General features: G+C 41.6%; 2 protein-coding genes across 15 annotated transcripts in view; one reads left to right on the top strand and one right to left on the bottom strand.

Annotated features, from left to right (window-relative positions):
• nuak1b (NUAK family, SNF1-like kinase, 1b) overlaps window positions 1-3,942 on the bottom strand; it is a 31,197-nt gene extending 27,255 nt beyond the window's left edge. For 2 of the 5 annotated variants that reach the window (XM_061773705.1, XM_061773708.1), the window contains exons 1-2: window positions 3,811-3,942; window positions 2,625-2,707 (exon numbers count right to left, since the gene is read on the bottom strand). The gene's annotated coding sequence lies outside the window, so the exon portion shown is untranslated. Of the gene's footprint in view, window positions 1-2,624; window positions 2,708-2,807; window positions 2,932-3,480; window positions 3,715-3,810 lie in introns of those variants that run through there. The other 3 variants (XM_061773704.1, XM_061773707.1, XM_061773706.1) reach the window with 2 other exon arrangements.
• Window positions 257-20,177, top strand: mov10l1 (Mov10 like RNA helicase 1). 10 transcript variants are annotated; one of them, XR_009788574.1, is made up of 27 exons: window positions 259-480; window positions 1,926-2,049; window positions 3,493-3,614; window positions 3,697-3,884; window positions 4,663-4,822; window positions 4,947-5,059; window positions 5,139-5,326; window positions 6,471-6,611; window positions 7,196-7,465; window positions 7,622-7,822; window positions 7,934-8,048; window positions 8,120-8,297; window positions 8,383-8,453; window positions 10,980-11,071; window positions 11,142-11,197; window positions 12,018-12,112; window positions 12,461-12,536; window positions 12,615-12,796; window positions 15,242-15,388; window positions 15,454-15,575; window positions 15,650-15,749; window positions 16,318-16,470; window positions 16,596-16,769; window positions 16,849-16,998; window positions 18,315-18,447; window positions 18,513-18,653; window positions 18,784-20,177. XR_009788574.1 is itself a non-coding variant. In XM_061773696.1 (27 exons), the coding sequence occupies exons 2-27, from the start codon at window positions 2,033-2,035 to the stop codon at window positions 18,862-18,864; spliced, it is 3,438 nt and encodes a 1,145-aa protein (XP_061629680.1). In that variant the 5' UTR covers window positions 260-480; window positions 1,926-2,032; the 3' UTR covers window positions 18,865-20,177. The 10 variants fall into 10 exon arrangements, 9 of the variants coding, with proteins under 9 accessions (XP_061629687.1, XP_061629686.1, XP_061629680.1 ...); XM_061773696.1 differs by having other exon boundaries at window positions 260-480; window positions 12,464-12,536; window positions 18,315-18,422; XM_061773695.1 differs by having other exon boundaries at window positions 261-480; window positions 18,315-18,422.
• Window positions 20,178-27,816: the final 7,639 nt, after the last annotated feature.

Consider the following 27,816-nt stretch of genomic DNA (forward strand, 5'->3'; position numbering starts at 1 on the left):
AGAAATTAATAAACATTTGTCTTTGTAGGATGATGGGAGTTTTTTGCTCACGCAATGACTGCACATTGAGTAATAGAAGACCACTTGCGAAGTAAATGAAATAAGGACATTAGCCGCTTTCACTGTGAACACTGAAAAGAGTAGGGGGGGTAAAAAGCCCAACCATTTAATGGGTTCCTCCTGAGCCCACGCCACACTCATCACTGATGTATTTTTTAATTCTTTTTTTTTTTTTTCTTCTGGATGTGAAAGTCATCTTGTTACTGTTTGTGTAATCCTGTTTACAGATAAAGTGACAGAAGGACTAATGGTTGGAAAAACCACATCCTCAGAGGATATGAAAATCATCCTGCTCTTGTTGTCTTGGAAAACAGAACAAAAAGCATTTCTATTCCAATTCACAGACAGGCAGGCAGGCAGACAGATCTGACGTCTCCAGATGTGTCGCGCTGTTTTAAGGGCCAACACTGACCTCTTGTGGTTCGTCCAATCTTAATGTTTTAAACAGAACAGAGAGATAACGGTGCAGTATTGTGAACAAAATACAATGCTTATATCACAGTGGTATATAAAATACACTTGCAGTGATGTGGATATTCATTTTAACTGCAATACATCATCCATTAACCCTGTATTATCCAGCGTTTGAAATAATTCACATTGAAAAACATGATTTTCTACATTTTACCATTATTTATACAAACTCTAAATTCAATACATGACCTCATTCATGTATTTATAAAAAAATTATAATAATTATTATCATCATATTTGCATTGTAGTTTGTCAGTTTTGTAATCGGGGGGAGAAAAATAATCACATGGTTCAATTGCTTCATAGTGGGCTATATAGGTTCATCATAAAACATTTATGACTGGACAAACAGTGTTATGTAACATTTGAATAATCTTGACTGACTGAAATGACTGTAACCAGCGCATAGTATTGCAGAGGGAAAAGGAGGATTTTTACCGAACGATACTGTCACCTGGTGGCGTTTTACCGGTAGTCCTTTAGTGAATTAATAAAGCTCTGCTAGCTTGTTGCAAACAGCCAAACAAGTGCATTTCCGGTTCTGTGGTTATCATCATACTTTTCCGTTTGGGGTCATATGTTTCCATTTTGAACAGAGATAACAAATATCCTTGCACTTGGCCTAATAAAGGGGGTAAAGATTGCATTTTTGCAGCACTTCAAGTTCTGGTAAACCTTTAAAGCAGATTAACTAAAATTAACGGAAAAATAATGTATTGCGTAGAAATATAAATATAGAACAAGGATGTTTAAATGTATGAAAGTGTATTATGGCCACACCGAAAAAAAGTCTTAGTAACACATAAAAACATCCGACTTTTTAATCTTGTGGATATAGTACTGAAGTCTCGCAAAATTACAACTTTTATCTGAAAAATATATAACTTTAATTCAATAAAATTATAACGTTAACCTATAAAATATACCACTTTGGTAAAATAAGTTTGTTTTTTAATAATAATTTTAATAATTTTTTTTCTCATAAGTTTATAACTTTTAGATCATAAAAATACAACTTTAAAAATGTGCATTTTAGCTTGAAAATATACAACTTATTCTTGCAAAATTACATATAATCTAGAAAATATACATCTTTGATAAAATATGCAACGTTTTATCTAGAAAACAAATTTCTTTTCTCATAACATTACAACTTTAATGTCGTAAAATTACAACTAATCTATAAAAATACACTACTTTTTGTCTGGAAAGTATACCACTTTGCTGTCACAGAATTACAACTTTAATCTTGTAAACATATTCTTTTGTCAAAAATATACAACTTTATTGTAGTAAAATTACAACTTCAATCTCATCATGTGATCTTTTCAGGGTGGCCCTAATACGCCTTTGTACAATTGAGAGGGTAACTTTTCCCTGTGTGTCATCAGGTCCCACAAGCAGACTGGTTATGTCGCCATGCAGCAAAAAAACACCATTTGTACAGTACCTTGAACACAACAGTGGGAATGTGCTGTAATGAGTGGAGCCGCTGTGGATGCTTGCAAAAAAAAGGTAAATATGCGGCCGGTGGATTGAATGATGACTCTAAATTGCCCTTAAGTGTGGATGTGTGCACGAATGGTTGTTTGTTTCTATGTGCCCTGTGATTGGCTGGCGACCAGTTCAGGGTGTACCCCACCTCTTGCCCGAAGTTAGCTGGGATAGGCTCCAGCACGCCCGCGACCCTTGTCAGGATACAGCGGTACAGAAAATGGATGGATGCAGCCGGTGCAGTATAATACAGACCGAAGTGTTGGGACACCTTACACTTGCACCCACAGGATGTGAAGAAAATATGACATTTGACAAAAATATGGAGTATGTCTGTTGGAATTCTGGTCAATGTGTGAGATCTGGGGTGTAATTATGACTCATCCCAAAGGTGTTTTAGGTCAGGTCCTTTCACATCAAATGTGAAAAGGTCTTATCTGCAAAATGCTCCCACCTGTATATGGTCTCCACACAGGAAGGCTGGAGCAGAGACTCGAACCAACAACCTCTCAACTGTGAGGCAGACAGGCTAACCACTAGACTACTACACTTGCCATCATGACTCTAATGGTGAAAATACGATCTTGTGTCCATACCTTTTGTGCAGATCAACAAAATTGAATGGGTTCTTCCTTGGTCCGGTCACCAACCATCCACGTTTCATGAAAGTCAGCTGCCTCTAAAGTCAAACAAAAGTTGTTCAGCAAAACATTTGTGTGAGAAAACATTTTAAGTGATTATCCGAGGATGAATTCAACAATTGTTATTTTTAACCTAACCTTCATGTTTTGGGAATATGAGAGGAAGCTGGAGTACCCACACAGGTAAGGAGAGAACATGCAAACTTCACACAGGAAGACCAGGGCTGAGTTTCAAAACCCCAACCTCAGAACCGTGAGGCAGACGTGCTAACCACTAGGTCTGTCCTGGAAGAACTAAATTGCTTGCTGTGACTTAAAAATGACAGATTGGGTCCAGCCTGAAATGAGGTCATTTATTTGAGTGTCATGTGTTCCTGCCAACTGGCTATAAACTGTTCAAACCCAGTATCGTGTGCAAATTTACAATAACGTAAATTTGACAGCAATGTAAAGATAAAGCTAGTACAGTGCAGACAGCACACAGGCTAGCTTTTCGGCTACGAGCCCCACATAGGCCCTCCCCTCGCCATTGTCGACGGTTTTCCTGTCCTGCGTACAGAACGCCATTTAAAAAGGCACAATAGCCATTTAGGTAGGTAAGTGTTAGTATTCTGACTATTATATAATCATAATATGTACGTATATATCTAATATATACATACATCAGTTTCAGAATATATTCATTTGAACGTTTAGCTAACGTCATGTTTGCAACAACAGGTGCTAAATTAGCATATACCTGAGCCAATGGGGGGAAACTTCGGTGGCCATTTCGTTGTTTATTTTATTTTTTTGTAGTTTTTAACATTACCTCCTCTCCCAGCAGTTCTACGTCAACCTGGGCGAGTTTTGCCGATATGCTTTCAGCCGTGAGGTGCATGCTGTCCAAACTGGTCTCCCCGCTGTGGAGTAAAGCACAGGCGGAGGCTAACGGCGGTGCTGCGGGTAATTTGGCTGAACTTTACAGCGACTTGACACTATTTAGCGCCCTGTCAATTTCAATCGTTTCAATTGCTTGGCTGTGCAGACTCGCAGACCATCCGCCACCTCCCTGACGGCGTGGTGACCCAGCTGGGCCTGGACCACGGCCTCATCGACGATGCCATCTACTTCACGAGTGGCGTGGTGCTGGGTGGGGTACCTCTCAAAGTAGGGGACATGGTGAGCTGCATTGCCGTGGCAGATGGCGCCCAAGGCGGATGGAGAGCCCTCAGGGTGAGCAGCGTGTGTATTCGAGTTGTTCTTTAGCCACCCATATGCAGAGGTGGCGAATTACTCGCATTCTGTACTTAAGTAGACGCACTTGTCGAAAGAATACTGTGGTAAGAGTAATGACTCAGCTCCTTCAGCAAAATTTGAAAACACAGAGTCTGAAATGTACTTAAGTACAAAATTAAAAGGAAAATTTAATGTCAATTATATAAAATGTACGTTTTGATGACTGCACCATGGGGTGAGAAACCATGGTGGTTTCCTAATGAAGCAGTCAATATAAATCGACTTTCTACTCTTATGTCTCTTATGTCATCTTTGTGTCTCTAAACTGAATTGTGTCACTTAACTATGCAGCATAAAATCAGCCTTGGACTTTGTCCCCTTAATCTGTCTCAGTACAATGTTATTTTAAAATAAATGGGAAAATGCCCGTTTTACAGGTGTTGCAAAAGCACAGATCCTGTGTTGAAATTTCCCAAATATCACAATACATTGGACCTGCTGACTGTTTTTCAATAGTTTTATCTTGAGTTTTTCATACACATATTTACTCATGATTTTAATGCTGCAATATTGTAGGTTGATGGAACACTCCAACTTTGATACAAATCAGGGCTAATTTGCTGCTGTAGTAACAGAACTCTTTCATAAACCCCTTGTTCAGACATGGTGATGAATTCAGCATCTCTGATTTCCCAAACAGTTTGGATCTACTTTAGGATCTTTTGTCAATTCACGTTTGCATTGGAGTGACCTTTTTACATTATGCTCCAACTAGGTGGTGAAGAGTTCTGATGCATGGGAGGCTGAAGGAGGGACGTCTTTCGAGGACGAGTGCGCTCAGCTACGCCCTCTAATTGGCACCGTCACGTCGTTTGACGGCGAGGGCGGCTACATCAACCAGAACACTTACTTCCTACGCTCCAGTCTATGTGAAGGTACTTTCGTTTTCGCAAGATGAATTTGTATCCCTGTGCATAAAACATTATGTGCCATTTGCACTAGTCTCTTTAAAAGTTGTTTCAAGTCTTGTTCAAAGTTACAAGACACGCAACTGTTCAGGTTACGAGCCAGTGACAGGAGACTGGGTCCAAGCAAAATATTTTATCAATCCCAACCAGTGGACCACCCAGGCTCAATCTGTTGCCCCGTTGCGCTATTGCCGTCTTAATCAGGTAGCTGCCACCTTGATAGTGTTGCATTAATCACTCCTTGTCAGTATTTGTGTTACATTGTTCATTCCCCCGTGTGCAGGTGTGTGTGACCAGCATGTACGCTAACAAGGGAGTGGTGGAGGACAGCGTGTTCTTCTGCCTGGACTCTCTGCTGCTGCCTGCCTACTACAAGCCCTCACCGGGCCATGTTGTCAACTTGGTGATGATGGAAAGCAACCAGTCCTTCTACCGGTGGAGGGCTCTGTGCATGGCGCCAAGCACTCAGGGGTATGAACTGGCCACTGCACCTCCTTTCTGTGCATGAATCAAATTGCCCCACGCAAGCACAATCTAATGGCTAATTGCATAAAGTAGAGCAGTGATTCTCAAAGTGTTGGCTCCCTCCAGTGGTACATGAAGAATCACTGTAAAAAATGTTCAAACTGTTACAGTGGCTTTAACTTTGAAGTACAATACAATTGTGTTTAATCTTTCAGAACTATTTGTTTTCAAACATTTATCTAGGTATAAGTATTCAACTTGTGCAATGCATTTTAATTGAATCGGTTTATGAGTATAGTATTTTTTTATTTTGCCATATTTACTATACCGATGTTTGATCTGTATTCATTTTTAAACTGTGCATAATGTTGCAATTGCTTACAATAATATTAAATATTCTTTTTAGGAAAAAAAAACCCACCTAACTTTTGATAAATACTTAGGTACTTTAGAACAGTTCACATTATTTCCAATGGGGTCAACCAGTGTCCTGGAGCGTACTGTGTTCCAGTTTAGAGTCGCTTCTATACTCATTAGTGCAGGATGATAAATGAAAATTAAATTGTGATAGCGATTTTGTCTTTTCACGATCATAAAAACGTAATAAAATAAAAATGATTCTGCCTAATGACGCATGTATTCAAGTTCCTGCATTGTGAATGCACCTTGAATGTACCTGTGTTGCTTGCAGCAAGCGTGTGACATACTGTATGTTATTCTGCCCTCCCTGAGCGTTGTTTAAGATATTTAATGACATGAAATTCGGCTTCAGTGACTCATATAGTCACTGGATTCAACGTTGTACAACTCACCCAAAGCAACTGTCACCACAAACGGGATCACATCACAAAGTTTCACTTTACAAAGAGATACTAGACAAGGATGCCCTGCTGTTCGCACTATTTATCGACCCACTGGCAATAGCAATACGGCAGAATACTGATATTAAAGCTATTAGTACTAATAAATACCAAGTTTTAAAATCAATGAATAATCATGTTTATTAATCATGATTTCAATATAATCAAAATAATCATTATTTTTTAAATAATTGCCCCACCCTAATACCTGTAGTGCCTTGGTAGAGGTCTGCTCAAGAACTCTTTTTTTTTAATTGATTGATGGAATGCAGATGATGATTTTGTTGCAGTTGGAAACCAACCCTGACACACATGCCCACAGCTGCACTGGAGACCTTACTGGAAAACAAAGGAGGGTTGGATGTAACTTGCTATGGCCAGTTTGGAGATTTGATGGTGGGAGAGCACAGGAAGCTGGTGCTATGGATACAGTAAGTGAGAAAATGAGGAGGGAATCCATGTTCATATTGCCGAAGGTGTGAATATGAATGTGAATGGTTGTTTGTCGTAGTGTGCCCTGCGATTGGCTGGTAACCAGTTCAGGGTGTGCCCCACGTCGCTCCCAAAGGCAGATGGGATAGGCTCCGTGACCCTTCTGAGGATAAGCAGTATAGAGAATGGATGAATCGATGGATTAAATTTTCATGAGAGAAGATGCCGCAAGATTTGTGGACTTCTACAGTGTGTGGTGTCCGCTCATAATGTAGTGGGCTGGTCTGGACAAAAAAAATGCCACGGCTGAATTTTTCTCCCAGTCCATCCTTTGTCAGCAGGCTCATGTACGTTTTTTACCTAAATGTGGGCGGGGCAAAATCTGACTGAAAATCAAACATGTCATCAGAAAACAAGCCTAAAATTACTAACTACTACTAGTGTATTATTTTTTTCTGCAGACATCATTTTTAAGTTCAGAACTATGGACTAAGTGCCAGTGTTCACAGCATTAGAGAGGTATGGCTTGAGTTTGTCTTAGTGAATCCAGTGGACTTTAATTCTCCTCCTGTTTCCCAAATAGGAACAAAGGTTCAGAGACACACCGGCTCAAGTGCTGCGAATTTGCCGGCTGGGACTCGGAACAACAGTTCTTTCTGAATCCACTCAAGATGGGACCAAAAGAAAAACCCAGATCCGACTCTGGTCCCATTGTTGTGGAAGAACGAGGAAGTCAAGCTGAAGAGGCAGATGGCAAGGAGACAAAGCCCTCTCTCAGTGTGAGGAGAGAAGAAAGAGAGGCAGAGCTTCCTCCAGGAGAGCGACTGTCTATTGTAGTGGGGTGCCAAGCAAAGTAAGTTATGTTTTTTTTTAAATTATTTTTTTAAAATGGTAAATTAGAAGAACAATGTTTGCTTCACTTCAGTCCTCAGTCCAGGCATGCTTCCCAGTCGCATAAAAAGAGTTGACTTGCGTGTCTTAGGTGTGTCACATGTGGGGATGTATTCAGGAGCCTGGGAAGCTGTGCCGAGCTGCTGTTGCTGCACTTCTCCTCATTTGTCATCGGGAGGCGCCTGGAAGTGACTGTGTGCAGCAAGGACGAGAGTCTGCTGTGGCCTTGTGCGCCCTACAGTCCCGCCGATGCCAAGCCCATCCCGGCGGCGCCTTCTCACGTGATCACCCTCACTGCTCACCATTCCACCCTTAACAGGTATGTAACTCATATAACCTCAACCAAAATGAAACGTTGACTACGTTAAGTATTCTTGTCAGGTGGTTTGACACAATTTAGAAACAATGCGATCAACTTTCCTTCCTCTAGGCTTCCTAACCGCCGTCTGCCGTGCTTTCTGCCTTATTATGTGGTGCCGCAGCCTTTAAGAGACTGTGTGGCTGGGCAGAAGGACGTCTTGGTCGTCCAGCCCTGCTTAGGAGAGGTTAGAGTTCCCATTACGTTGTGAATCTTTACTTGAACTGGGTTTTTACTCCTTCCGTGAGTTTTCACCAGGTGCTGTCAGCCTCCAACGCGCAGGCCCGTTTCTCTACTCTGCTGTGGATGGAGGAGCTTCATGCTGAGAGAGAACTAGGAGAGTTCACCATTCAAGGAGCGCAACTCAGGAAAGGAGCTGCCTACCTTCACCTGGAGGTCCTTTGCTTGACTGAGGGGAGGCCCAATCTCAATATAGGCCAGTCGTCACTCTAGACCTTACTGCAAAAGATCATGTTGTTTGCGTCTTAAGCGACTTCTTGAGTCATTTTGTTGCATTACAGGTGACAGAATTGTACTGAAGAGTCCACAGAGTGACGGCATTATGATGGAGTATATTAGCTATGTTGCTGAGGTAAATATCTGCAGTGGTACCTTGACTTCAGGTTTTTCGACTAATAAGCTGTTGCTTGGTTGATGTTTTTTGCGTTGTGTTGCGAGCCAAAATTTGAGTTACTAGTGAGCTTCAGATACGCCGGAGTATGTAAAGAGAGCCACAGTCTCCCATGTATTTTCAATCGTTTATGGAACGGGACAAACAGTCAAACATACAAAATGAGAACTCTGGCAAGGAGAATGGAGCAGACGCACACACCGAGTTATCCGGCCAACCCGACTGACTCCAGCTCCTCATGTCACTCACTAGGCCACACCCCTTGAACACAACAACACATTAATACTGTGTTTGGCTTAACAATGCTGCGCAATTTCTCTTTGTAAAAAAATGTAACAAAATTTTATTTTTTTGTGGGCTGAAATGGACGAATCTCATTCATTCAGGCTAATTGATTTGATATACAACAAGCTTGGTCACAAAAATTAAAGTCAAGGTACCACTATGTTAAAAAAAAAAAAAAAAAAAGACGTAAATACCGTATTTTCATGACCATAAGGCGCACCGTATTATAGGGCGCAGTCTCGGTTACGGGGTCTATTTCTGTATTTAACACATACATAAGGCGCACCGTATTATTGGGCGCAGGCATGTTAAAACATACGGTAGCATGCATGCACGCTAAAACAATGTTTTTTAAAAGGCAGCGGGAGCAAAACTGAGTTCGGTTGTACTTTATTGAAGTATTTAACAATATACTCACGTTATTTTTTTTTAATCAATCCTCATCCACAAATCCATCAAAGTCCTAATGTTCCGTATCTGAAATGAACAGCTGGGCAAGTTCTCCATCAAACACGCCAGGTTCCCTCTCATCATTGTCGGAGTCAGTCTCGTTGCCGTGCGGCTCCTCAGAAATGATGCCGGCTTTTACGAAAGCTTGAACAACAGTGCAAGCAGACACGTTAGCCCAAGCATCCACAATCCATTCACAAATTGTGCCTAACTCGCCCGGCGCTGCCTCCTAGTCTTAGTAAAGCTGTGTTCGCCATCTGTCATCCATGGCTCCCACGCCGCTCGCAACTTCACTTTGAACACCCTGTTTACACCGATGTCCGGTTGGAGTTCATTAATCCATTGCTCGAGTTGGTCTTCCAACTCGGGCCACCTCGCCTTGTTTCCTCGGAAACTCAGCTTCGTCTTCTTGACTTGGCGAAGGTCGATTTCCTGCTTCCTCCACTTGCGAACCATGGATTTGTTGATCTTGAATTCTCTCGCGGCTGCTCGATTCCCATGTTCCTCCGCATGACTAATAGCTTGCAGTTTAAACTGCTTCGTAAGTGTGTCTCTTCGTAGGTGCAGTTTTCAACTGCGGTCAAGCCAGCCTCCACTCGTAAAGTAGCAGTCAAGCCAGCTGCCCCTAATTTTGTTCATACTAGGCATTACAGTAATAGGTCGCCAACTCGCGGCGAAAGCCACCTTCAAAATAAAAGCTTCCCAATAATACGGACGTCAGTGCTCTTCGGTTAAGGAATGCAACCAGCAAAGTTAATTTGAATCTTGAGATGGATTAAAAAATGGAGTTTATTTGATATCTTAGGAAAAATTAATGATAAATGGACTGCACTTATATAACATTTTATCTACATCATCACAGTGCCCAAAGCGCTCACGTTCACTCACACATTCATAAAACAATGGGCAACTGCTGCCATACGAGATGCTGCCAGGCCCACTCGGAGCAAATTAGGGTTCAGTGTCTTGCCCAAGGACACTTCAACATGCGGACAGTCGTAGCAGGGATTCGAACCTGTTCTACCTACTGAGCCAACGCCACCCCAACATAATCCCATTGGTATCGCAAGACAAGGCCAGCTCTGTGTGACAGACCACCAAGGAGTCCACTAAAAGAGGTTTGATGAAGATCTGATATTGTATTTCAAAATAAAAGTCTCTGAAAACTAATAAACTACATTTTTTAATGCATCTCAAGATTCAAATTAACCTTGCTGGTTGCATTCCTTAACCGAAGAGCATTGACGTCCGTATTATTGGGAAGCTTTTATTTTGAAGGTGGCTTTCGCCGCAACTTGGCGACTTATTACCGTAATGCCTAGTATGAACAAAATTAGGGGCGGCTGACTTGATTGCTACTTTACGAGTGGAGGTTCGCTTGACCGCAGTCATTTTAGGGGTCCTTAGCCAAACCGATGTTGTTTTGCACAATGCACGTACCGGTGCTATATACCTACTGGGGGCGTGCCTTTTGCGTCCTCCTTCACGGGCACCCTTCCCCCTTTACGTCCACATGCTGTCCTCAGCCATGTACGCTTTTCCTCTGTATAAGGAGCGTGTCGGCAGGAAATGCTCCCAGTCAGTCAAGCGGAGCGCTCATCACACAACAACATTTATAGATTTTGGAACTCTGTGCACGCACAAGGCGCGCCGCATTATAAGGCGCCCCGTCCATTTTGGAGAAAATGTAAGACTTTTAAGTGTGCCTTATGGCCGTGAAAATACGGTACTCTAAAGTCTGTATAATGCTAGATCAATGACGAGGATGTGAGTCTGAAAGTCAACCCAGCATTTCATCGGAGCTACCTTGGCGAGCCTCTCGATGTGGAGTTCTCTTACAACAGGTGTGTTAAGTGTACACAGTGTATATTCTCTCTTACGCTCTGACCTTACTCTCTGCTTTCCATTTACCAGGTTAACCATGAGGCGCTGTCACCACGCAGTTGAGCAGATCAAATCCTTCATGGAGAGTAAGTGCACGTCTACTCTTATTACAGTGCCATGTATTCCTTTTAATTTTTTAAATTATATTTAGGTTTTCAGTATCGTACAAAAGCTGACACTAGGTGATGCTATTTCATCTCAGACTCTCCACACTTTTGGAAAATATTACTTCAGAGAAATAATATCCTGGATTTTCCCAAAACCCTGAACTTCAATCAAGTTTTTACTGCGCATTATCCTTCCATCCATTTTCTATAGCACTTGTCCTCATTAGGGTCGTGGGTGAGCTGGACCCTATCCCATCTGACTTTGGGCGAGAGGCAGGATGTGGGGTCACCAGCTAATCGCATGGCATAAAGACAAACAATCATTCACACACACATTCGTCAAGGGTCACCCAAATTTTTTAAACTGAGAGCTACTCCCTCTCTACTGATGAATGCAAAGTTTACCAGTTTGATACACACTTTTTAAATAACAAATTTACTCAAATTACATTTAAATATGTTATTAATAATTGACATTTTGTGAAAACACTGATTGTGTTGATTTCTCACAATAATTAACAACAGTGACCTAAGGTAGGAAACAGATAAATATCAATATGCAACACTTTATTTCTATAAATCTCTGCTTGTTTTTACATTTTCAAATGATGATTCTTACAACATTCCTAGAAAATTACAATCCCCCATAAAAAGTAAGATATGTTTTAAACAACCCATGTGATCCTTTGGGGCTCCATGGTTCCTGTGGGCACCATGTTAGTGACCCCTGTTTTGGATGAATGCCATTGTTTCATAGTTTGTATGACAGTGAACCTTGTTGCTCCCCATTGCTGTGTAGTTTTCTTCCCCTCCAAAGTTACTACTCAGACCCCTCTGTGGACAGTGAAGTGGTTAGATGAAGATGACCAAAACAAAACGCTGGATGGATATGAGGTAATATATATATACACAAACAAGGGTCAATGTTACCTAAAATTCTTCGTAAGTCAGAATGCATTGTTTTCCTACACTAACACCATTGTAAGGTCATATTTACAGTAAATTTGCATGAAACACACGTGATCCCATGAATATTAAACAATCAAATTAAAAGCAGTAACTACGGTGTAACTGAGCATGCCTTCTTGTTGCGTATTCCTCCCCTGCTGCGCTGCATAAACGAGTTCGTTGCACACCATTCTTAACCTTGAAAGCGCATGTGTCGTACTGTCAAAAACGAAAGGAGCCCCTCTGTATGCATGCGCACAGTGCTTGATTTCTAAGTGGGATTATTTTTACCAGCAGGCCTCAGCAAAGGAAAATTGCCAGATACCAAACGTTTCAGTCGACATGGACTCAAAAGCCACACAAACTAAAGGTACATTCACATGATGACACCTGATCTCCCAGGCAGTGTTTGCACGCTGCTCCATAGAGTGTGTTTATTTATTTCTAGATGGCACCGTGTCACTAAACCACACCCCCAGCCCGGGCCATTTCTTCAACCGTGACCTCAACCCTGCTCAGAAGGAGGCCGTGAAGAGAATCCTGGCTGGAGAGTGTCGGCCCACCCCTTACGTGCTATTTGGACCCCCTGGCACTGGGAAGACCATCACCCTCATAGAGGCCATACTACAGGTGATTGTAAAAACAGATGTTATTCCATATTTCCTAAAGTGGAGGAAATAATTATTTGATCCCTCACTGATTTACCCACTGACAACAACATGAACGTATAATTTTAATGTTAGGTGAAATTTAACGGGGAGAGAGAATATTGAAATGAAAATCTAAAGAATCACATAAAACAAAATATAAAAATATATTTTTAATTCATAGAGTGAAGTAAGTATTTTGACCCCTATAAAAACATTACTTATTACTTGGTGGAGAACCCCTTGTTGGCCATTACAGAGGTCAGACGTTTCCTTTAGTTGATCACCACGTTTGTACACATCTCATGCGGAATTTTGAACCACTCCTCTTTGCAAATCTTCCAAATCCATAAGGTTCCCGGGCTGTCTCTTGGCAACTCGAAGCTTCAGCTCTCTCCACAGATTTTCTTTGGGATTAAATCTGGAGACTGGCTAGACCACTCTTCTGTTGCCTTGACTGTGTGCTTTGGGTCATTGTCATGCTGGAAGACCCTTCCACGACCCATTTGAAGTTTCCTGCCTCAGAGAAGGAGGTTGTCACGCAACATTTCACGGTACAAGGCCCCATCCATCTTTTCCTCAATGCGGTGCAGTTGAACTGTCCCCTTTGCAGAGAAACACCCACCGATCATAATGCTTCCACCTCCATGTTTGACCGTGGGGATTGTGTTCCTGGAGTCTTAGTCTGAATTCCTCTTCCTCCAAACACGGCGAGTCAAATTGATTCTGAACAACCTTCTCCCAGTCATTCTCTGACTCATTCAGGTGTTCATCGGCAAACTTCAGACGGACCTGCCTTGTACATGTGCCTTGTTGAGCAGGGGGACCTTATGCGCACTGCAGGATTTACGGCATAGTGTGTTACCAATGATTTTCTTGGTGACTGTGCTCCCAGCTCCTTTGAGATCATTAACAAGTTCCTTGCTTGTGATTCTGGGCTGATGCCTAACATTTCTCATGATCATTGATACGCCACAAAGTGAAATCTTGCGAGGAGCCCAAGACCGAGGGAGATTGAGAGTCATTTTATGTTTCTTCCATTTCCTAATTATCGCACCAACATTTGTCTCCTTCTCACTCAGCCTCTTGCCAATGGTCATGTAGCCCATTCCAGCCTTGTGCGGGTCTACAATCTTGTCCCTGATGTCCTTTGAAAGTTCCTTGGTCTTGCCCTTGATGGAGAGGTTGGTGTCTGATTGATTGATTCTGTGGGCAGGTGTCTTTATACAAGCCACAAGTTGAGCCAGGTGTCTTTCATACAGCTAACAAATTTAGATTAGGAGTACTTTCTTAAAGTGAGATGACTAGTATGTAGGTGACAGAATTCTTTATTGTTGGTCGGGGATCAAATATTTTTCACTAATGAAATGCAAATACATTTTTCTTTCTTTTTTTTTTAAATATGATGATGTGGATTTTCTTTTAGATGTTCTATCTCTTGCTGTTAAAATGAACCTAATATAAAAAATATAGACCGCTCATGTCTTTGTCTGTGGGTAAACTTACAAAATCAGTGAGGAACATATAATTATTTCCTACACTGTATATGACATTGTTTGGGGGACACCATGGCTCCTTATAAACTTGTCTTTAGCAACTTTTTTTTTTTTGAAAGACAAATAACTATGGTATAGAAAAATCATAGATGATACATTTTACAATAATAGTAATGATAATTCATTTTATTTGTAGGCGCCTTTCAGGCCACCCAAGGTCATCGTCTAAACAGTTAAAATAAATCAAGCAATGCAATAAAAATAACAGAACATAAAACATCAATTAAAATGGAAAATGATATGGGAAATGTTAAAGTGAATAGGCAGTTTGGAATAGGTGTGTCTTGAGTTTGGATTTCAAGAAGTTTGAAGAGATTTGTCAGAGTGTGTTTCAGGGGTCAGGTGGTCGTGAGTGCCAAAGACTGGGGGGCCGGGCGGCTGAAGGCTTTGTCGCCCACGGTGGACAAAGGGACAGAAAGGGACAGTGAGGCGGATGTAGGATGAAGATCTGAGAGAGTGGAAGTGTATACTACGTGCAGGAGGTCAGCAAGATATGGTGGGACGAGGTTATTGCTTGCCTTGAAGGTGCAGCTCAGTATTTTGTGGTATTGGACAAGGATCCAGTGGAGTTGTTGCCAGGCTGGAAATAAGAACAAGGAGGTAAAACAATTAACACCATCCATCCATCCATTTTTCTATACTGCTTATCCTCACTAGGATTGCGGGTGTGCTGGCGCCCATCTCAGCAGACAGCGGGTCGCCATCCAATTGCAGGGACAATTTACACAATTTTTTTTGTTTCGGGGGGCGGCGGGGGTGTTCTTCTGCCATTCTCATAAGATCCCACATAACTACGGAATCGTGTATAATTCCGTCATGTGCTTTTTCTGAATCAAAGACCTCCAACATGACTGAAATTCTTCCACTTGCAGGTGTACCACTTTCTTCCCAGCAGCCGTGTCCTCGTGTGCACGCCCTCCAACAGTGCGGCCGACCTCATCTGCGTCCGCCTGCACGATAGCGGCCTCATGCACACTGCAAGCATGGCCCGTGTCAATGCTTCTTACAGACAGGAGAAGGTATGAAAGGAGGCTATTATCGCCTCATAAATAAGGCAGTGTTGTAATCTTTGTGACATCTACAGTGCATCCCCGAGGTGCTGAGGCCGTACTCGAAGGCTGGCGAGGACCTCAGTCATGCCTCTTTCCACCGCATAGTGGTCAGCACCTGCTCCAGCGCTGGCCTGTTCTACAATTTAGGACTCCAGTAAGTCATTGTGAATGTCTTCCTCATCCCACAGTTTAACACTGATAACTGTAGTACTTCTTTGTCGCCCTCAGAGTCGGACATTTTACTCACGTGTTCCTGGATGAGGCAGGCCAGGCAACAGAACCAGAATCTATGATTCCGATCAGCTTCATCTCAGAAAGTGATGGGCAGGTTAGTGCCTTTAGACTGAGGAACATTGTAAGGGGTCTTTTGCTCAGATCTTGTTCTCTGAGCCTATGGGGCCTACAACTGGAGATTGTACCGTTAGTCCCATTTTTCACACAAACTATGTGGACAAAAGTATTGAGCCAAAACACCTTACTTGGTCCTGAATTTGTCATCTTACCGAGACATTTTAGACATTTTGTTGCTGTGTTTTAAGGGCGGTCGTACTACTCTGAGAACACTCCATCTTGTCTGATCTCAATCTGCTGTGTGCTGCTGTAACACCTGAATTGAAAGGATTGTCTTACCTTTTCCTTTGGCCAGATGTACCAGTACTTTTGTCCACGAAGTTTGGTGCCCAGTAGGTTTTTATTTATTTATTTTTTTATAGATATAATTCTTCCTGAATTGAAGCACCACTTTGGCATGATCTGTTATTTGCCTGAAAAAATCTATCTGTTTCCCTCCCTCTTTTACATTTTCCAGTCAAAGTAATTAAACATGTTTTTGCGTTCCTCTCCCAGCTGAATTTCATATTCATTTTCTTCCAATTGACTTAACTTTTTCTGTGCAGGCTCAGATAGTGTTGGCCGGAGACCCGTGCCAGCTGGGGCCGATCGTAAAGTCCCGGATGGCCTCCGCCTTCGGCTTGGGCTTGTCCCTGCTGGAGAGGCTCATGGCCAATTCGCTTTATGGCAAACAGGAGTGGGGCTATAACCCAAAGCTGGTGGGTGCACACCTCACTAACATGCATTTTAAGTAAGAAAAATGTGTACATTTACTTACATTCTTTTTTTATGATACATATATTCATGTCACAGCATATTTGAATGATTTCGTTGAAATTTCCAGGTGACAAAGCTGATCTACAACTACCGTTCCCACGAGGCTTTGCTCACGTTGCCCTCTAAGCTATTCTACCACGGAGAACTGTGCGTCAAAGCCCCTAAAGCTGTCGTGGAGTCCCTCTCTCAGTGGAAAACTCTACCTAAAAAGGGCTTTCCTCTTCTCTTTCATGGCATCAGGGTGAGGAAGTAGAAAGGTCTTGAATATGGGTCCCATTTTTTTTTTCTTCTCCCGAGTTGATAAGGATGCTCTTCTCCAGGGCAAAGAAATGAGGGAAGGTAACAACCCGTCGTGGTTCAACCCAGTGGAGGCGGTGCAGGTCATGTTGTACTGCTGCCAGCTGACCAAGAAACTTTACAACCCTGTGGATGCCTCCCAGATTGGAATCATTTCCCCCTACAGGAAACAAGTAACACTGCAATCTGTTTTTCTTCTGTTTACATAGCTTATGGTTGACTTAAGAACTGTATTGTCTATTTTGTTTTGACTTAAGGCTTGATTTACACTGCAGGTCGAATGCCCAATTCCCATTAATGCTGTTATCAGATGTTTTTGGCTGTCTCTTTCCATTTACATTTCATGTGACACATATCTAATACGGCTCTGTTTACACAGACGAAACACATGAAACAGCTTGCATACGCAGACCCCCAAATGCATATAAATAACTCCACAAGAGTCAACACCGGCCAGGGACGACAACAGAAGTAAACAATGACATCTCCACATCACACCACTGACCGAGTCTACAATTTTGTTTGTGAGGTAGTTTTATTCCTGAAAAGTATATTTAATATTGAAAACCACTGTAAAATACACAGTTTGAACATTAAAACCCCTCTTAAATTTAGGGGAAAAAACTGTGATATAATAATGATTAAATTGAAATGTATTGCCAATAAAAGTTTAAAAAAATTAAAAAAAAGTACATAATTGTAAGTTTAAAAACATACCGTTCTTAAAGATTAAATGCAAATTTATTGAACTTAAGTTAAACACAACTGAGCTGTAGGAACTGTTAGGCAGTGATTGAGAGTGGTACGATTATCACACTTAGAGAATCGCTGGTCTATGCTTTGGCTGTAGTAAAAATTTGTGGCAGGTGTTTTAAGTTTTTGGGCAGATGCAGGTTTTTATACATCATCAGCAATTAGTGTACTTCAAGAAGAAGAAGAAGAATCACCTTTTATTGTCATGAACATGCATGCATGTACATGAAATTTGTTCTCTGCGTTTAACCCATCACAGTGAACACATACACATGGTAGTGGAACACACTGGAGCAGGGGGCAGCTGAAGCGCCCGGGGAGCATTTTGGGGTATCAGTGTCTTGCTCAAGGACACCACAGCAGTGAGTCCGGGGGAAGTTGGCGGATGGTCCAGTCGTGGTCTTGAACCTAGGTCCCCCATGGTGGCAGGGGATGATCTTAACCATTGGGCCAGGGCTGCCACAATCTCGCATTGACGGGGTATATCTGATCTGTCCCTTGATGCTGAATTCTCATCGACATTGGATTTTATCCACATTTGGAAAAAACCTGAACACGATCTACAGATATCTGACTCCATGCGTGTTACTCTGTACGCTACTATGACACATACCTCAATTATACCAATTGAGAGCAAAAAATCAGAGTTGTGTCACTTGAACCATGCATTGTAAATCCATCTGAGTGCACACAGTAATCTAATGATTCCCCCTACACCCCCACCCCTGTACTCCAGAGTGAGAAGATCCGCGTCCTTCTGGGTAAAGTGGGCCTGTCCGACATCAAAGTGGGCTCCGTGGAAGAGTTCCAAGGACAAGAATTCCTGGTCATCATCATGTCAACAGTATGCCGAAACCACCAGCATTGCGGTGAAAGACTACATTGACTATCTTCTTTGTGGTCAACTTTCAATTTCCGCTCATGTGTACAATAGGTGCGCTCCAACGAATCAGCATTGAGTGACGATTTGCAGAGTGTGCTGGGCTTTCTGACCAACCCCAAGCGCTTCAACGTGGCCATTACGCGCTCCAAAGCATTGCTGCTCATCATTGGAAACCCCCATGTTCTCATTAGGGTGAGTGCCCAGACAAAAAAACAAAAAACAAAAAAAAAACAAAAGAGAGAAAATTACATTTGCAATTAGATCTGTTTTTGATTATGTAAATCCGTTCTTCTGCCTCCACCCCCCACCCCCCACCCCCTAGGATACATGCTACAGGGCACTGATTCACTATTGCTTCACCAACGGGGCATATCTGGGCTGCGACCCCCCCTCCCTACATTAGAGACTCTCAGATGTAAGCGTGTTCCATCCTCTTAGATTCCACATGATTACTATTATAATAATAGGGATACATGTCACTATTTATAGTAAACTGTACAACCTTAAACATACCCACACACACAGGCTTAACATACAATGAGTAACAAGGCCACACTGAAAAAAAAATAAAAGTTGAATTATGGGAAAATAAATGTACAGTATTTTATGAGTAAAGCTCAAAGCTCAAATTATACAGAAACTTTTTATGAGAATTAATTGAATTTAATTCACAATTTTTGCCGAAATGACTGAAAAGAAGTCCCACATAAGACTCAGGAGATCACTTCTCTGCCCTTAAGTACAGTGGACCCCTGCTACCCGGAGGGGATAGGGACCGGACCTGACCGGGAAAAGCAAAATCTGCGAATAATTGATGCCTATTATAATAGCCATTAAAATAGATAGATACATACATAGAATTTGAGGAAAAAAATCCAGAAAACTGTCAATAAGCAGAGCATCATAAATCTGGGTATAATTGAATATTTTGCATATTACAACTTAATACTACAAAATGTTTGCATTTTTTCTTGCAACATTCTTGTGGTGCTTTTTTTTCACCACGCTGGCACTTTTCTGTTAATATTATGACTTGTGATAGATAAAGCTACTTTTCTTGTAACATCACAACTTGTTGATGTAAAAATACAACTTTTAACTTGTGCAACAACCTTTTAGTTCAACTTGTTTTTCTCTCAATGTGGCTCTATTCTCGTGAAAATGAGACATTCTAAAAATACGACTTGTCAAAGTTCTTATCATTGAACCTTTATACTGCTGAAGTAATTGTCTAGCTGAACATTCATACATTTCATGTTATTGTGGTTACAGTCTGCACACTTGTTTCTGAAAGTATATAAGGGTCAAGAAGAAATACTACACAAGATTAAAGCCATTTTACATTTGCTTGTTTGTACATTACAAGTCTTAATATTAAAAGAATACAGCTTTTTTTCAAGTATACAACTTAGTTCTCACAAGTTTACAAATTAATCATAGTCATTTAAAAAAAATATTATTTGTATCTATCAACAGTGTGGCCCTAATGGGCCTTGTAGTTGTCTGCAGCTCTAGAGCTCCATTTTCCAGAGCTGCATTGAATCACAGTGCTGCATGACACACGTTCCTGCAGTCGGCTACTAAATTAAGTTCCTCTTTCTGTTTCCTTGTTTGCCAAGTGAGTGATCAACATTAACTCTAATACTGCTTTGCTTTTCTGTGAGAGAGCAATGGATGATCGGCGGCTACAAATAAAGATATGCCATCTGTTAATGACGCGTGGCGCACTGTGTTTATTAAGCACACGCACCTGACCGTGCGGAAGATTAGTCTATTACGGAGACATTTGCTATGGAACAACCTTCTGGTGCACATTAGACAAGCACTGTCACTATTTTCTAAAACTCGCCTTAAAAAAAAATGTATTCCTTGGCTTTCAATACAGCTTGAGACTCTGTCCTTGTTTTTTCTTATTTGTTTTTGTTTGTATTAGACGTGCAACAATTGATTAATCTACCACTAATCGATTATAAAATTAATCAACACTTTTGATCGTTTAGAGACCGTGTTGAACTTAAAATTGTCCAAATTCTGGGAATTTCACCCTCTCAACAGTGAATATTAAAAATTTCTATAGTCCTTCATGAAAGCAGACACATATCTTTTGTTTAATCAAAATAAGACATTTGCAAACATTTTATTTTTTCAATTTTCTGACATTACTCACCAAAGCAGTAACTGAATCATAATCAATGTGTGCATTTCTTTTGCACTGTTAATTTGAAATGTCCTGTTTTTGAACAAAGGGATGCAAAGGCATTGTTTTCTTTATCCGATTCGTCAACTAATTGAAAAACCAAGCGACAGTTTAAAATAATTATTAATTATGATTATTAATTATTATTATTATTAATAATTATTAAAATAATTAGTTGTTACAGCTGCAGTTGTTTTTAAAATGCTCTGTAATTTAAATTGAGTTGTGCTGAGAGCTTTTTTAGATATGCAGACACAAAGAAACTTCACAACTTAGTGACAAAATATATCTTCCTAACACCCCGTTGAATAAAGATAATTCTGTTTCAGAAGCAGAAATATTTTGCTCCACTTTCTTCTCCATGCCAAGGTCAGATTTGTCAAGTTATGATTGTATAGCCCGCAACCACAAAAGAGTCAAAGGGCTTCACAGGCCCACAGTTGGCAATGGCTGGCGTTTTGGGGAAAAAAGAATCCTTGAGAAGGGACCGCACATGGGAGGGGGGGGATCCAGGATTTCCAAGCAATGGATGTCAAGTGGGCAATATTTATCACATAGTCTGTTGCTGTATAATGTTAATTAAGATGGACTAAGAGTCAATTTAAAGAGATGAACCGCCGAAGATAGACTCATTCGGGAAAGTGGTTCTGCCTCAGGACCTGACCCGGTCGGCCGCAGCAGAATCCTCCGTAGCAGCGACTCGGGACGTGGTCCCTCAGATCTCGTCCCAGCTGGTCAGTGCAGAATCAATACGGCGACCGCCTCAGATGCGGTTATCGTCATCTCAAAACAGGAGAGGAGGGGGGAGGATATAGGACAGGAAGCTGTGAAACAGGTCTGTATGTACTTTAATTAAATTCCAATGATTAAAAATTAGTCTTAAGTAGGGATTTAAACATTTCTACTGGTAGCAACTCTAATATCTGCGGATAAGGCATTCCAGAGTACTGGAGCCCGAATAGAAAATCCTCGAGAGCCTGCGGACTTCTTTCTGGCTGTCGGAGTCACCAAAAGACCAGTGTTTTGCTAGCGTTGGTTCCAGGACAGAACACACAGTACAAATAAGTCAGTGAGATAAGTAGGGTGCTAACTTGTGGAATATTTTATGAGTAAGTAACGGAACCTTAAAATCACATCTTAAGTAAGTGCAAGTTGGCCAGTATCTGATCAAACTTCCCTGTCCTTGTCACAAGTCTTGCTGCAGCATTTTGTAGTAACTGCAGGCTTTTAATACTAGACATGGAAAGACCAGAGAGAAGCACCTTACAATAGTAGAGGCGAGACATAACAAACGCTTGGACTATGATCTCTGCGTCACTAGTGGATAGGATGGGCCTTAGCAATATTTTGAAGATGAAAAAAAAAAAATGCAGTTTTAGTGATATTCTCAATGTGCTTTTCAAAGGAGAGAGTTGAGTCAAATACAACCCCAATTACAATGCAGTTGGGACGTTGTGTTAAACAAATAAAAACAGAATACAATGATTTGCAAATCATGTTCAACCTATATTTAATTGAATACACTACAAAGAGAAGATATTTAATGTTCAAACTGATAAAATTTATTGTTTTTAGCAAATAATCATTAACTTAGAATTTTATGGCTGCAACAAGTTTCAAAAAAGCTGGGACAGGTGGCAAAAAAGACTGAGAAAGTTGAGGAATGCTCATCAAACACCTGTTTGGAACATCCCACAGCTGAACAGGCTAATTGGGAACAGGTGGGTGCCATGATTGGGTATAAAAGGAGCTTCCCTGAATTGCTCAGTCATTCATAAGCAAAGATGGGGCGAGGTTCACCTCTTTGTGAACAAGCGCATGAGAAAATATTTGAACAGTTTAAGGAACAATGTTCCTCAACGTACAATTGCAATGAATTTAGGGATTTCATCATCTATGGTCCATAATATCATCAAAAGGTTCAGAGAATCTGGAGAAATCACTGCATGTAAGCGGCAAGGCCGGAAACCAACATTGAATGCCCGTGACCTTCGAATGCCAGTGACCTTCGATCCACTGCATCAAAAACCGACATCAATGTGTAAAGGATATCACCACATGGGCTCAGGAACACTTCAGAAAACCAATGTCAGTAAATGCAGTTCGGCGCTACATCCGTAAGTGCAACTTGAAACTCTACTATGCAAAGCAAAAGCCATTTATCAACAACACCCAGAAACGCCGCCAGCTTCTCTGGGCCCGAGCTCATCTAAGATGGACTTATGCAAAGCGGAAAAGTTTTCTGTGGTCTGACGAGTCCACATTTCAAATTGGTTTTGGAAATTGTGGACATCTGGTCCTCTGGGCCAAAGAAGAAAAGAACCATCTGGACTGTTATGGACGCAAAGTTCAAAAGCCAGCATCTGTGATGGTATGGGGCGGTGTTAGTGCCAATGGCATGGGTAATTTACACATCTGTGAAGGCACCATTAATGCTGAAAGGTACATACAGGTTTTGGAGAAACATATGCTGCCATCCAAGCAACGTCTTTTTCATGGACGCCCCTGCTTATTTCAGCAAGACAATGCCAAACCACATTCTGCACGTGTTACAACAGCGTGGCTTTGTAGTAAAAGAGTGCGGGTACTAGACTGGCCTGCCTGCAGTCCAGACCTGTCTCCCATTGAAAATGTGTGACGCATTATGAAGCGTAAAATACGACAACGGAGACCCTGGACTGTTGAACAGCTGAAGCTGTACATCAAGCAAGAATGGGAAATAATTACACTTACAAAGCTTCAACAATTAGTGTCCTCGGTTCCCAAACGTTTATTGAATGTTGTTAAAAGAAAAGGTGATGTAACAGAGTGGTAAACATGACCCTGTCCCAGCTTTTTTTTTTTACGTGTTCCAGCCATAAAAGTCTAAGTTAATGATTATTTTCTAAAAACAATAAAGTTTCTCAGTTTGAACATTAAATATCTTGTCTTTGTAGTGTATTCAATTAAATATAGGTTGAACATGATTTGCGCATCTTTGTATTCTGTTTTTATTTATGTTTAACACAACGTCCCAACTTCATTGGAATTGGGGTTGTAGAACACTGAGATGTTTTGCTGAGTCACTTTGGCTAATGGTGCTTTTGTCAAAACTCAGTGGTGTCCTTAATCAAATAGGTATGTTTAGCTACAATTACAGGACATGCATTGTTTAATCTCAACAAGACATGACTCCAGATTAGAGCAGTCACTCCTCAATGATCATCAAGTAACTGCTTTAAAAATTGTCATCTTAGTAGGCTAGTAGTTTAGAAGGCTTTTGATTCTAAATGTGGAAAGCTGGTCAGTGCAGGGGCCGTTTTATTCTAGTGGGATACAGGGCCACAAGCCGTTCCAGAATCCTTGAAAACTCCAAAGCTCTTACCTTTAACAGAAAATAGCTACATTATATAAACAATGTATTATTGCTTGATGATTGGGTTTAGTGTGTTTCAGTGGCCTGTGCATCCTGTGATTTTTTATTTTTTTTCTTCTCTCTTCTTCTGTATATTTGGACACCGCTGGTATATAGAAATAATAATACGGCTCCTTACCTCAGTGGAGTCTGCCGAGCGGAGGTGCATTTTTGTCGTCTGCGCGTCTTGGCGTGGCATCGTCTGCCTGCGAGGGCCCGGAGACTGGATGTGACAATTGAGTGTGAGTGACAGTCTGCACCACCACTGTCAGTCCTGCTGGAGCCCAGCAGGATGCAAGGGAGGGAAGAGGGGGTGGGGGGTCAATCTCTTAAGTTAATGAGTCTCTTATATGTTGGGAGGAGACAGCTTTTATCTGAGCCCCCCACCCCATCTCAGTCAACACCATGACCACCACCTCATTCCTTTCTTCCACAGCTCCCCGCCACCTTTGATGTGGCTCAATTGGCCAAAATGGGGGTGGGGGGGAGCTGGACTGTAAGTAAAACACGCGGAGGAATTTATGCAACAAGACTGGGAAGCGGTGTTGAAGCTGGTTTACTGGCACGGACAATTCTGTTTACAATACACGTTTACTCTCCTAATCCAATTTTTCCAAATAATCAAAAATAACGACGTTTCATTCTCATAATCGTACGAGGTGGTCATAATATGGTAAATGGACTTATATAGCGCTTTATCTACACCATAGGTGTCAAATTCAAGGCCTGGGGGCCAGATGCGGCAACCACATCATTTTATGTGGCCCGCGAAAGCAAATCATGCTTGTCAACTTCTGTGATTTTTGCTCAAATCTGTACCCAAATTCCAAATTGTCATCATAATAAACAATAATGTTAAGATATTGCATTTTTCTGTTACCAAACCCTTCATCTACAGTACCTAAAACAATACTTGAGCAAATTATTATCCTTGTCTTCTGATTTCAAAACTAGTTATCCCTCAATTTGTTGTGTAATGGTAATAATATGATTTGGTGATTAAACATTTATATGGTTTTACTGTTCTAAAGGCCCTCTCAGGGAAATCATAACTTCAATGCGACCCGAGACAAAAATTAATTTAACACCTCTGATCTACACTATCACAGTGCCCAAAGCCCTTTACAAAGCCTCACATTCATCAATTCACACACACATTCATACACCAATGGGTGCGACTGCTGCCATGCAAGGCGCTGCCAGGCTCACTGGGAGGTAATTAGGGTTCAGTGTCTTGCCCAAGGACACTCCGACTTGCAGACAGTCTGTCGAACCAGCTACCCTTCGGCAACTTTTTTTCTCATGAAATTGAGTGATTGGAAAAAATACAAAATTTAACAAAAAATGTGCAAATGTATTTTCTTGCTTTATTTAACAGCTTTAATTATGAATTCTGCTTGAAATATTACTTTATTCTTGTAAAATGGCAACTAAACTCGGAAATAACTTTTGTCTTAAAATTTGTACAATGTTCAACTTTTTACCATGCCAAATTATATATATATGTAATTCTCTTAAAAAGTCAACTTGATCTTATAATGTTACAAATTTAATTAAAACAGTGACATTTTCTTTTATGTAACAGGTATGTTGATAAACTTAACATATAAATCCCGGGGTACGCAATGGAATTTTTTTTCATTACCATTTCCATTCATTTATTAGTAAATACAGTAATACATGAACCTGACTGGCAAAATTCCTATAGAAAGTGAACACACCCCAGGGAAACGGCAGTTTTTTTTATGCTGTTTAACAACAATTTAGACCATTTTAAAACGCAATATAAACTGAATAAAAAAATTAAAAAAAAAAGCTTAAATTACAAAAATAAATAAAATAGCTAATTGAAGCATCTTTGACAGTCTTTTTTCGGGGAGGCGTCTCATCAGCATGACACATCTTGACTTGAGCACTGGAAATGTGTGGAAATTCTGAGAGCATCTCTAGTCACCTCACGGATTTTACTTTGGGTTTAGGTCTGGGTTCTGTTTACCTGATATTCAAGAACTGTATTTGTCTGGGATATGATCATAATAGACTTGGAGTGTTTGTTTTGTGGCGTTTAAGCCCTGAGTGTCTACACATCTAGTAGACAGGTGCCCTGTGCGTTCATTTAAGTGCAGCAAGGCCAGGCGGCACATTACAAAGACAGACAGGGTGTCTACAGGGCAGCCATTAGGCCCAACAACAAAACCCTGCTGGGCTGCTGGCAGGGGGAACGTGTTGAACATGTGGAGCCATTGTTTTCCCAAATTGGTCTGTGACTCTAATTGCCCAGTTTGTCCCCTCTGATGGGTCACGTTCGTCTACCCGAGCTGGAACCAGCCACAAAGTCATCTTAAGGGGCTGTAAAATGGCGGCTGCAGGCAGGCAGGGCTGGTCCACGCTTAACAAGAACACCAGCAGGGCTCGAATTAAAAGTCAAGTCCGAATAAACGACGGCTGCTGGGGAGTCAAGAGGGGAAAGTCCTGAAATGGCCCAGAGGCATGGAGGGTTGAGATGCACATCTACATTTGGAGACAGATGACATCAAACAAAAGCTAAGATGCTCTTTTGTCATTCTATTGATGGATTACAAGGACTAAATCAACACTGCTCATCCATTTCAATTGGATGTCCAACCACTTCATTTCTGAAAACATGGTTGCCTTAAAAGTAGCATCGGACCATTAAACCCAGCGACTAGCTCGCATGCCGCCAAAAGAAAGCAGCAAGCACCCAAGTTGGGCAGATCAAAGCAAAATGGAGACGCAGATTTGCTGAAACCTCCAATTAGAAGGCCGACTGCCAATATGAGGGTGACTGTCTGTCTGCTAGATGCTCAGTTGGCTCGCGTTCACTTTCAGAATTCAGTTTCTCAGAGGTGATACTGTAGAAGTGGATTCAATTGAGGCCACTCATCATTTTCACATTCTATTTCTATTTCAGTTGAACATATGAAATTTCATAGAAACCTCTGTCTGAATGATGTAAATATATATTTTTTTTTCAATCCTACCCGAGGACCAGTTGACCAACCAGGGTGGTCTTAGAGGACCTCTGGTCCTAGGTAAGCACTTTTGAGGACCAGTTGTCCTGCAATCATGTTTTTCATAGGTACAGCCTACATTCGTAGTAGCTTTAGCAGTGAAGCCCAGACTTCCCTCTCCCAGCCACTTCATCCAGGTCTTCCAGGGGGATCCTGAGGCATTCTCAGGCCAGCTGGGAAACCTAGTCTCTCCAGCGTGTCCTGGGTCGTCCCCGGGGTCTCCTCCCGGTGGGACGTGCCCGGAACACCTCACCAGGTAGGCGTCCAGGAGGCATCCTAATCAGAGACCCCTCTACGCCTCGGCTGCGCCTAGAAATTATGTCCATAAAAGTTATTAACCAAATCGGTAATAGAGGGCAGCCTTGGCGGAGTCCAACCTACACTGGAAACGAATCCGACTTACTTCCAGCAATGCGGACCAAACTCTTGACACTGGTCATACAGGGACCTGTGTCAGGGGGTTCGGTACCCCATACTCCCGAAGCACTTTCCACATGACTCCCCGAGGGACACGGTCGAACGCCTTCTCCAAGTCCACAAAACACATGTAGACTGGTTGGGCGAACTCCCATGCACCCTCGAGGACCCTGCCGAGGGTGTAGAGCTGGCCCACTGTTCCACGGCCAGGACGGAAACCACACTGCTCCTCCTGAATCTGAGATTCGACTTCTCAATGGACCCTCCTCTCCAGCACCCCTGAATAGACCTTACCAGGGAGGCTGAGGAGTGTGA

Source organism: Phyllopteryx taeniolatus, chromosome 5 (genome assembly GCF_024500385.1).
Source record: "Phyllopteryx taeniolatus isolate TA_2022b chromosome 5, UOR_Ptae_1.2, whole genome shotgun sequence".
Classification (NCBI taxonomy): domain Eukaryota; kingdom Metazoa; phylum Chordata; class Actinopteri; order Syngnathiformes; family Syngnathidae; genus Phyllopteryx; species Phyllopteryx taeniolatus.